Below are 11,726 nucleotides of genomic sequence, written 5' to 3' on the forward strand. Positions count from 1 at the left end.
TTTAAAGTGCTTATAAGTACTGTAAAGATAAAGCATGATTGTGGGCTCACTATGGGGTGCATGCCTGCTAGTCTGTGACCCTTGATTCAATGTCAACATGTTTAAGTAAAAATCTATCCAAATGATAACTGATTTATTAGTATGTGTGATAAAAGATATTTCTTTAAAAGATGACTGGTGAATTGCTTTAAGATAAACAAATACTTCCCATTTATAATCAAGAAAACCCAGTACGGTTTAGAAGAATAAATGAATAAACAAGCCCTTTATAGAAAAAATATATACTTTATTTTCAACTAAAAAGGTGCAAACATGTAACTTTTGGTCACACTCTCAACAAATAAACTGTCCAAAAAACAGTCATAGTCAAAGTAGAAACAAATGCTTCCAGGTGGAAAAATTGATCAGCTATAAAGAACCACTCATTTTTAAATTCATTAAAAGTGAGGCCACCACATTTCCAACCTATAAATTAAACTTCCAAGGACGTCACTGCCTCACCTTTAGCAAACAGTCTGTCTTGATGGACTGTGGCTCTGAGCAGAATTTCCATTTGAGTATCCACTTCATGCTTTGAATGATCTGACAAGCTTGACATCCTACCTACGGTGTTCAGAAACTGAGACTAACACTTGAAATATCAAAGCATTAACGACCAAAACAAAAAGGCACAGACAACTTTAAATTAACTTAGATAACTGTACATATATATATACACACAATATTTACAATACCAATAAAAAAAAATCTGACTTGTTACAGGCAAATCATTAACTTGCCATAAGCTGTCCAGTCTAACAGACAGGATTCTGATTCCCGAACACTGACGCTCGGATCAGAATGTCAAAACTGAGCCTGCTGTTCTGACCTAAGGAACAACTCGACTCAGCCTCCTGATGGCTGGAGAGGGCACATCCTATCTACTGCTAGCAGGCCAAGGAGCATGCTAACGTTTCCTTCTCATTTACACTCCAAATAGCAGGCATGTGCCCACTCAACGACATCCTGGAGGCATGAGCCTTTTCCACTCGTGCCCTTCTACTGCCCCCAAAGCCATGCCCGAGCCCACATTCTGGAGGTGGGTACTAATGGAGTCCCACGGTCAAGTCTTAATTCCTTCAAACCAGTGTCTGGGGTGGATAGACTCTGTTCAAATGTCACATGGTACAATGTTTTGAAGTGGGTGGGAATTTGTTCCCCCCGTTACAAAAACAGGTTTCAATACCTTGTGCTACTGAAACTGAAAATCATGTTTACACAAAAATGAGATGTGAGTCAGTTCAAGTTACTGTCTGATGAGTTCGTGCCTCTCTCCCCGGCTTTACGCCATGTCTCCGTACATCTTCCTGTGGTACAGCGACTCAAAGATGTCATTGTCTCCGGGGCAGTTGTAATGGCAGGCGCAGGTCTTGATGAACATCATGTTCTTCTTCATGACCTCGCCATCCGGACACTTGAACTCCACGGGGAGGGTGGTGGTTCTGTGGGGCGTGCAGCAGCGGCCGTCGGTGCACACACCACAGAACTTGGCCCGGTAGGCCTTGACGCTGGTGCAGCCGGAAAGCTCGAACTTGACCGGCTTGGAGATTTTGGGGGTACGGATGCACTTTTTGCCTTTCTATGGAAGATAAGGGAGAAGAAAAAAATTCAGTGGCTTCACAAAGGAAGTGGCTTTTCTCCCCCCACCCTCTGTATGTTCTGGCCGTGACCTGGTGCTGTCTGACTTCTGTTTATATTTTAGGAGAGGAAGTTTGAGGCGCATTTGCCAGTTTTCCAAAAATAGATATGGCTTCTCTTGGGATGTCCTGAATTAACTAATACTGCAGAGGATTTCAGAGTGGGAAGCTTGGTGGTTCCTATGACACAAGAGCTCATCCAGCCAAAGAACCTAGGTTATTTGGAGATAATGGGCCTTTAGGGGCCAGGGTGCAGGGGGCCTGGCTTTGCACTGTCCCCTAGCACTGCGTGGACATAGGGGAAGAGGAGCAGACCAGGTACCTTAATGTTTTCCTCCAGGTCGGCTTCGCAGGGCCGGACCATGCAGAGGCGGCTCTGCTTCTCCAGCCGGCAGAAGGCGTTGTCATTGGTAACGCGGGTGGAGATGCCCATCCCGCACGTCTTGGAACAGGCGCTCCACTCTGTGGTCTGGACCAGGCAGTTGGCGCGAAGCATGGTGGGGTCAGGGCCAAACGTGTCTTCCAGTCGGTAAGCTGCGAAAGCGGGGCACACGCCAGCTAAGACATCAGGCTCACACGTTTGCTCCCCTCTTCCCTCTGCAGAGCACCGGCCCCCCGGGAGTCTTTCTGAGAGGAGTGGGTCAGGACCCTGGCTGAGAGGAGGACAACTCACCGGCGAGGGCTGGGCCCACTACGGTGTGGTCCTTGGGCTCGTCACACACCCACTCCTCGCAGCACTTCCCGGGCAGCTTGACCCTCCGCGGGAAGGGGCAGTCGGGGCTGGGCAGGCGGACGTCCATGCTGCACAGGGGCACGCAGCCCACCGCCCCGTCCAGGCAAGTGCACTGGTATTTGCAGCTGCTGTGGAAGGACTCCCCGCTGCGGTACACTGCTCCTCCGAAGACGCAGGGGGCACCATCTTTGGCTGAACGGGAGGAAGGGACCAGGGGGACGAAGACGTCAGACGTGGGCCCCTCGAGCAGCCACAGCGCGCTGGGGGTGCCAAAGGGGAGCAGCGGGGAGAGGGGGAAAGGGCTAGATTGGAGCGGCTTATTCGCAGAAGGGGAGGCAGGCGGCGGGGGCCGGAGCCGGGAGGGGGCGGGCACGGCGGCCGGGCCGCGGGGCTCACCGGAGCACACGCCGATCTTGCGGTTAGCCGGGGAGCCGAAGTCGCAGAAGAGCCCCTTGTGCGGGTCGCAGGGGTCGCGCTCGGTGCACAGCTCGCCCAGCTGCTTGGCGCACACCCGGCAGCAGCCGCAGCCGTCCAGCACGAGGCTGACGCCGGGCGGGCAGCGCGGCGCGGCGGCGGGGCACTGGCACTGCGCGGGGCACTCCTGGCCGGCGGCGGGCTGCGGGAGAAGGCGCGGTCAGCGGCGGCGCGGGGGGCCGCGGGGAGCCGCGAGGGGCGGCGGGCGCCCTGCGGCCTCCCGCCCGCTTTCCCAGGCCTCTCCCCGCCGGCTTACCCGGCTGCAGAGCGCGAAGAGGAGCGCGAAGGCGACGCGGACGGGGCCCACGGCGGCGGTCATGGTCGGGACGCAGGGGGCCGGGCACTCGGACGCGGGCTGTCCTCGGAGGCGGGGGCCGGGGCGCGCCGGGCGGGGGTCTCGGCTGCGGTCGGCCGGGGCGGCTGCCGTCGAGCGGGAGGAGATGGGCTGTCTGGGGCTGCAGGGCGCTGGTGGCCTCCTCTCGGCTGGGAAGAGTTGTTGTGTGCAGCTGGGGCGCGCGGCCCGCGGCTTTTATACGCTCCGGGCGGCCCCGGCTCGCCAATGAGCTGAATGGAGTCCTACACAAACAGGGACATTCCTCGCATTCCTCCCCACCTTCCTGCCTCATCAACTCACACCGGATTGATCCTGACCCCTTGACACTCCGCATTCCTCCCGTCTGAAAAAGCTGGCACGCTCCAGCTCCAAAGGGGGAAAAAAAAAAAAGGAGAGAGAGAAGCACTGTATTTCCAGCTCTCAAGAGCCAAACAGGATTTTTTCCCCTTTCCTCTTCGCTCCACTCCTGACTTCTATCATTCAAAACCACATCAGCAAATAGTATTATTAATACTTTTATACCACTCCATTTTATTTCCAATAGCTATGCCTGTTCTACCTCCCACGGACAGAAATCCCTTTGAGGAGGTAGGTAGCTGAAGAGGCTAACGGCAGGGACTCCTAAAAAACTGAGAGGGTTTCCTTTTCATTGTTTTTGTCATGATACCCTCTACCCTGGAAATTCTCCAGAGAGCACACCAGGAGTCAGTCGTTTTTAACCAGCTGAAATCCCTATGAAGCTACTTTTTGCAAAACCCTGAATTCCATGTTGGAAAAGCAGGGACCCATGGGTTACCCTTTGATATAACAGTTTGGAAGCCCACTGCCCTGCAAGAAAGAGGACTAAGTCAGGGGACTCAGTGTGGATACAGCTTTTTTTGGGGAGACATCCAGCTCCCTTGCTTTGTTTTCTCTCCTTATATATGTAGCAGCTTTATTGCTGGAGGTGTGGGTAGGGAATGGGGGTGAATGGTCATCAGTGTTTCCAGAAAAATGGGTCTATTGCTACCCCAGGAAATGATGAGCTGAGTGTGCTGGTGTGGTGAGGAGCTGCGGGTAGGAAGAGACGGCAACCAGGCAGGGGGACCAGCCCGAAAGGGGGTTTACTCCGGAGCGTTTTCAACACAGCTGTGCTGGGGTCTTTGAGAAATAAGGGATTTTTCTTCTGTTAAAACCTACATTCCTCAAGTGGTGGCTGAACTTAGTTTACCTGAAAGTAAAACACTTCATTGTCTCACAAGAATGCTATACCAAGTTAAAGCTGGTCATAAACAAACAGTGCCAGTGGATAAACAAGATTTTATTATCTGTCTTTCACATCTGGGAATAGTGATAGTGCCTTCTGATTTACCCAACTAGCAGGGCAAGGAAAGAATAGGTTTTATTTCCCTTGCTTGTGTGCAGATGTCAAATATGGCCAATTAAACTTAAGCATATCTCCATGACGCCAGTTAGCTTCAATGAAGACCTAATTAACTCTGCCTTCATTTAGAATCTATATTGTTGAGGTGATTTTTGTGAATCACTCCAGTTATAACTTTCTTTAAAGAGAGCAATTGGATTCCAAGGGACGGGCCCCTTTTGTGTGTTGTCATGCTACATCATTTGACACCAGTGTTCACAGACAAGTAAATTCAGTTGTCAATTCTCAAGTGTATATTTTTAAAAGATAAATGTCACTGTTTCTGATGCAAAGACAAGCTTTAGAAACAATGCTTAATTGTCATTTAAACCAGCCTCATTAAATTGACCAAATGTTCTAAGTTTCAGTTCATTCTGTTGAAAAACAGCCAAGAAAGAAAACAGCCACTCCAACTGAGCAGAGGCCACATCATCTGTGCACAATTACCTTTACGCGATGCACATGTTCAGTGTAGTTGCATGTCAGCAGTGTGAGCAGGCTTTGACACTCAGGGAGGATTTCCATCATTGTTATTTAATGTTCTTTCCAAGCATTCCACAAGGAGAAGAAGCCTAAGAGTTCCTATTTAAAGAAGGAACATTCCAAGTTATGTCAATAGCCACATGTGTATTAAAGGAAACACGGCCCCCCAGCTTTTCTTCCCTGGTGGATGATTTTAAAAGTCCAAAATATGTGGGGAGCCACAGGGAAATCTTTCAAGACCTAAAGCCCCAATTACACCCACCACTGATGGTTGGAAAGGTGCGGTGGATGGGGACAGGTAGGGATGTGAAGCTTAGATCTCACCTAGGCGGAGTGTGGACTTGGTGGTGAGCCCTTGTGGCCTGTAGGGTAGGGTCGTGGGGGAAGAATGGGGGAATTTTTGAATCCTTAGCAGAGTCTGAGAGCAGCTTCATGCATAGCTGTGTATGTGGGGGGGGGGGGGGGGGGGGCACGCACGCTCATTCGTGGAATGGATAAATGGCTACTCTGAGATACAGTCCGGTGATTGGGATAGGGAGGTGGTAGAGTGGGGGAGGACTAGCTGTATTCCTGCAACTGGAACTGCCATTCACAAATCCCAGGAAATCATCAATAGGAGCCATGTTCCCAAGTCTCTTTTTATGAAATGAAGATAGTGAGAATTTTTTAATTTCCTAGGTGGGCTAAGGGTTAATTAGATGAAGATTCTCAGGGAATGGGAGCTTTCTTCTTTTTTATCTTTATTGATTTTCTCTTTCTCCACATATTTAACAAGTAGATTACCAGTCTACTTTTTTGCTAAAACTGTCAAGACATATTACAAGCATTTGGTTTTACTATAAAATTCATGTGGTCCTTCAAAATCTCAAGAACTCCAAAGAGATGGTTTTAATATCAGCTAAGATAAAATACGTATTGTGAAATATACAGAACACATAAAATCTTAGAATAGAAAAATGTGCTGTGCATTGTAAGGCTAGGTTGAGGCTTTAAGATCAAGATTCTTTGGAAGGGGTTAAAATAAAAGATGATTATGAAGGGAGGGCCAGGAGATGGAGAAGACACCCAAGACATTCACAGACTCAAAAGTATGTTTATATTGTGATATGGATCATTAAGTGCCAGGAAATTCAAAGGGAAAGGCTGACACTGTCCTTCACTCATGCCATGGGATCTGAATTCTTGCACTATTATGAATGACTCAGCAAATGTTTGTGTGCCTGGGCGGTCAGGTGGAAATAGTGGCTTTCTTATAACTTTGCCCAACTCTGACTTATCCCAACCCTTTTGATTGACAGCAGGTCAGAATTGGGAGAAAAGGGTCTTTGAATTTGCATGCAAAATGGTTAAGAGGCTCTAATTTTGACTTGTAAGCAAGTGTTTATCTAGTGAATGCTTTTTAGAGAGCATTTGGGGAGGGGGGGGTTCAGAGGAGGAATTCAGTAAGTCAGCCACTCATTCCTGTTTACAGAGCTGTGTGTGGGGGGGGGGGGCGAGGAGTAGTGTGTGTGGCTACTCAGACCTTGAAGGTCCAGGTCATTTGGTTAGGTCTTGTAAGGTGTTCAGCTGTGAATGCGTGACATTCCTTCCCCCATGCTTTTTTGTTGTTGTTTTATTCCCCCCTAAAAAAACGGGAACTTGATCAGGTATCAGACTTAGAGAAAACCTGGCAGGACTACAGGAAAGTGGCTAGACTTGGAGTGTTTGTGTACTTAAAGAAGGAATCTTGCACATTTTCAACTTTCAGCCATAGACATTTTCTTATAAGAGCAACTGGGAGTCTGTGCCAGCCCTCCAAGCAGAAATCAAAGCTCCCAGAGAAACACACCCGAGGAATGTGACTCAGAGCCAAGAGCCAGACGTGATGCATGCAGGCAGCGAGCTGAGAGGCTATAGGAAGTCTGGCCTTATATGGCATCTGGACAGTGAGTGATTTGTCCCAATGGTGAGCTGGCTGCCAGTGGGCTTCACATGTGTCTAGCATGCCTCGAATTCAGTCATGTAAATGAATTCTACCCCAAAATGGGGTAGAAGCTTCAGGAAGCTTCTTGGAAAATAGTTATACATATTACCCCAAAATTTTCAGGGATGCTGGCTTGGTTTACATGACCTTATATTTGCTTAAGATGAAGGTTAAAAAGAGGGCTGACTCTCTGGGAATCCAGAGGTGAGAAAGACACACGGATGTTTTCCATCTAAATTACATTCATGTCCTCCCTGCTTTTCCCTCCTCATAAGTAATTCTCTGACTTCCTTTGCATATTTTCTGTTTGCAAAGATGTTTGTCAGCAGGTAGTCAAGGCCATTCGTGTGGTGTGTTCTATGTGTTTTCCTGTTCATTTATTTACTGGTAGATGGAGCTGGGGTAAGAGGAGTGAGAAAGGAAAGGAAGCTTTTTCTTTGTTTTTCTTTTAAAAACATATTTCCTTCTGCTTAATATTTGTTTCACATATTGTATTAGTTGATTAGAATCTTGTTTTATTAGTTTAATTAAATCCTGTGATGCCCCTAATCTGCTTATGTTATTCGGAAGAGTTGCTGGATTCCGTGGATGCTATTAGGAGGGTCTCTAACTGTTCCCCTGCTGGGTTAATGACTCAAATTCATGGCAGGTTAGGGACCAGGAGTATTTCCCACCCTTTGTTTTGTCAACCTAAATATGAAGAATCACCTTGGTGCCATTTCAGGTAGTATTTAAAGTAAGGATTAAGTGGGAATGAAAAGGGAGAGGTAACCATTCTTTAAAATGTGTGACGTGGGGAGGCCAAGTCAAGGCTAGGTTTAGGAGGAAGAGACTTGAGAACTCATTTCAAAGAAGGGAGTAAATTAAAGAATACATTTTTTGAAAGGACTAATTCTAAAATATGCATGAATGTGTGTCTAAAGATTCAGCAGGAACTGGGGAGATGAGGCCAACTAATAGGGGCCATTCATTATTCCTTGGAAATGTCCACCTCCCACCAAGAGTCTTGACGCTCTTTTTGACAGTTTCTCAGGAACACTTTTTGAGAACTGTTAGATTGGACCCAGAGAACTGGTTAGAAGGCAGGAGGTATGAGTTCCTAATTGCCTACCTGTGAGTTCAAGGAAGGCACTTACCTTCTCTGAGCCCCAAATTTCCTACCTGTTCACAGCTCAAGGAGGCAATAGTGATGAAAACATAGTAGGATTTAAAAATTACCCTTCTCTTCCCTTCTTCAGTTGTTCTTCCTTGCCCATAAGACTAAGTCCAATTCAGCTTTGACTTTAAAACACTCTCCAACTTTTTTACAGCATTTTCAGAGTGTTAAAACTAGGTGAGAACTCAGAGAAAATGAAATCTTATTTCATTTTTTTTAGACTAGATGCTCAGAATTGATAGAGACACTTTAAAAAGCAACTTTTTAAAATTTGTTTTTATTTCTTACATCCCTTATGTGTCTTCTTTATGAAAGGAATGTGACAATGTGTTTTTCCCATTGTCAGAGTTTTCAGGAAACAAAAAAAGGACTTCTATGCATAGTTTATTTTAGGTACCTGATAACATCCATTCCCTTCACTTGCATTGCATAGCTTTCCTTTCTGTTGTGTTGTTGTTTCCCAAATAATTCTCATTTCTTCAGTGAAAAACTGCATAAAGCATCACTAATCCCTATATAAAAATTTTGTATGTATATACTAAAGAAACAACTGGAAGTGTTTCTAGTTGACATATTACATTCTAGAAGTACATATTACCTAAGTATCTGAAGTTTGCTTTAGTTTGCATGTTTCTATGAAGACAAGGTGGTGTCTTTTTGTTTGACATGACACAGACCTTTACAGTATGCATATATCTGGGTTGACAGTTTCCTTTATTTTGTAATGTGGTCTGTGTTACTATGAAAGTGATGATCAAGCTTTCAAATTAAAGTGAAACTGGAATAGAACATTCTAGTAAACATGTAAAAGTTGAAAACCAAGTTGTTCACATTGTCCAAAAAGTTTCTACAGTATTCTCCTAAGTGTGAATTATTAAATATCTATGCCTATGCGAATCATATATTAACATCTGTACATGTGGAAAAGACTTTTTGAGAAGGTGATTTACGTTCTAGGTGAGAACTTAAACCATATATGAAAAAGAAAAGTGCACTCTTATTTATATACTCTTGCCCTGATCTTGGGTGAAGTAAAAGTGGACTAATGCGTTGTTTAATTTGATATAAAAATGCACAAGGCCCCTTTTACCTGATCAGTTTGTAGCTTCAGCACAAAAATATGTAGACAGATTTTGTCTAGGTTCTTGACCATGCTGCAGAAATGAATTTCAAGAGCATGTTGGGTTAGTTAGGCTAGTAATTTATTAAGAATGGTGAGACGAGAAATGGGAAAAAATAACAGATCATAGGTCCCAGGTAGAGAGGAAGGGGCTGAAGAGTTATAAAGAGGGCTGATTTACAGATTACAATTTCCCATTATAGATTATAAATCCCCGGGTTTATTACCTACATATTTATCTAGTTGGGGGCAAAGAAGCCAGAATAAGGCATGAACAGGCACTGGGACAGGGTGAAGGCAAGAAAGAGCAAGAGGCCTCTTTGTACTTTTAAACCATGAATTATTCCGCCCCTTTGCTAATGGCAGGGGAGGAGTATCCACTGTTTGCTGTTTTGATTTATTCCCCCACCCATCAATCCCCCAGGAAGGTTCAATGATAAGGCATCTGGAGAATATCTGGGGCTTCTCCTGGCTTGTGGAGGATATCTTCCAAATGGCAGAATCTCATGAGGGCTTTCCAGCAGCCATCTTGGGGGTACTGAACATACGTGGACTTCTTGCCAGGTTCCAGATCTGTCGGTTGATTCCCTGTTTGACTGGCCTGCTTCAAGTTTAACAGGCATGCTTCTGAGAACTCCGTCTGGGTAAGTGAAATGAAGACCCAATCTGGAGGTGCTGCTTTCTGTTTATGAAGACGTTTTCAATTGACAGATCTCCTTCACATACACCATCTCATGTCAGCTTCATAACAACCCTGTGCGGTGTTCTTCCCATTTTTCAGATGAGGAAATTGAGGTTCAAGGAGGCTAAATAACATATACCTGCTTGTATCGTGGAGCAGAAGCAAGAATATATGAACTCGAATTCAGTCCTTCTGCAGGGAGCATCCTGGCCTTTTCCTCCAAACTCTTCTTTGTTTGTATAGTGATCTCTGGACACCGTATGTCCTTGAGATGGTTATCTCAGGTCTTTTTAAAGTCTTAAAGTGCACGTCTTAAAAGATGTATGAAACACTGCCAGCCAATTTGCAGAATGGTGAGTAATATGCTATGGTCTGAAGGAAGAATGCAGTATAAAGGTATTGCTTACTGATACGTATTAGGAGAACCTTGGACTTAGACACAGAATTTTTTCTCTTTTTTAGCAATGAAGAATTTTGTGAATTTTGCTATGTAGGCAGATGTGTTGTGTCTTATATGCTAATGGACTGATCCTGCTAAAAAAAGAAGAATGATGTACAATGATGGGAATGCTTTGGTAGGCTTCCTCCCAGGGCGTTCACTGCTGTGGTATCAGCTTCAGCCCACACTGAAAAGAGGCTGGAGACGGGGACCAACCACAGACATCCCAAAAGTTTTCTTGAATAATTGCACCATCCTCCGATAAGCTACCCTTATGAATAAATATCCGGGGAGAGGCCCAGACAGGCCATCAGCTCTGAAGCAATATCTACCATATACACAGGATTTCGTAAAGCATCCCTTCATAAACATGCCCAGCATGTTATTGATGTAGTGTTTATTTTATGAATGAACTTCATCTTCAATGAAAATGCTCTTTCCTCAAACCAGCTACAGTTTTTGTTGCAGGCTCACAGCTTTCCGCTTCTCTCTGTTAGCCGTGAAATGGTTTGATTTGAATCACCACTGGTTCCATGTTATCAATGGAATGCGACTTATGTCCTAAGTACACATGGCAACAATTGAGTGCATTGTCTAGGAATGGCAGGTTTATACCGAGGGGCTTTCCTTATTCACCCAGAAAATGTGTGAAAGTTAACAGCCATAGGATAAAGTTTCATCTACCCATGGGCTTGCTAATATCTGGAAATATTTCACTGTTAAGCTATTTTTCACATATAGATGGTGGAAGCTTATTTTTCACATATAGATGGTGAAAGCTTATTTTGTCCAAGTAAATGTTTCATGGTGGTGTCATCTTTTTTAGCTTCTCTGTTTGTTCTTCTTGCTCATGTGTTTTGCCCTGACTTTTCCCTTGGTGCCTGATCTCTGAGGCTCCCAGTTGCACATTTTCAACTCAGTAGGTAAACAAGCAAACTTCGCATCCAGCTTCAGAAGACTTTGTACCAGTCCTACTTGGCAGCAGGGATAGATACTGCCACAGTATCGCGGCTTCGGCTTTGGCCACTCTCTATGCAGGCGCCTCCCTTACCAGTCAAGCAGATTTTTCCTGGCCATTTCCCATGTAGCTGTCCTGGGTGGGGGGTGCCCACAGGAGGGTGAGTCCACTCCTACCTCTCAGTGTGTCTCAATTTACCCTTCCTGAAGCCTGACCTGACTCTGTAGGGGGCCCACGAATTCCAGACTCCTGGTTTCCCAGCATCAAAGCCAACTTTCCAGCAAGGGAAGCCCCCTTCAGCTGAGC

General features: G+C 45.7%; 1 protein-coding gene across 1 annotated transcript; it reads right to left on the bottom strand.

The window, feature by feature from the left end:
* Window positions 1-265: 265 nt before the first annotated feature.
* On the bottom strand, window positions 266-3,848 carry CCN2 (cellular communication network factor 2). Its single transcript, XM_004469792.5, has 5 exons — window positions 3,140-3,848; window positions 2,806-3,025; window positions 2,350-2,601; window positions 1,999-2,210; window positions 266-1,618 (listed from the first exon to the last, which is right to left on the bottom strand). The coding sequence occupies exons 1-5, from the start codon at window positions 3,200-3,202 to the stop codon at window positions 1,322-1,324; spliced, it is 1,044 nt and encodes a 347-aa protein (XP_004469849.1). The 5' UTR covers window positions 3,203-3,848; the 3' UTR covers window positions 266-1,321.
* Between the last annotated feature and the right edge of the window lie 7,878 nt (window positions 3,849-11,726).

Source organism: Dasypus novemcinctus, chromosome 11 (assembly GCF_030445035.2).
Source record: "Dasypus novemcinctus isolate mDasNov1 chromosome 11, mDasNov1.1.hap2, whole genome shotgun sequence".
In the NCBI taxonomy this organism is placed as follows: domain Eukaryota; kingdom Metazoa; phylum Chordata; class Mammalia; order Cingulata; family Dasypodidae; genus Dasypus; species Dasypus novemcinctus.

Bases quoted from the DNA above. Each gene is read 5' to 3' on its own strand.
- CCN2 (XM_004469792.5), bottom strand. From the start codon at position 3,202: ATGACCGCCGCCGTGGGCCCCGTCCGCGTCGCCTTCGCGCTCCTCTTC. The intron at 3,026-3,139 runs GTAAGCCGGCGG...CTTCTCCCGCAG, and splicing joins TCTTCGCGCTCTGCAGCCGG to CCCGCCGCCGGCCAGGAGTG. The intron at 2,211-2,349 runs GTGAGTTGTCCT...CCGCTTTCGCAG, and splicing joins AGTGGGCCCAGCCCTCGCCG to CTTACCGACTGGAAGACACG.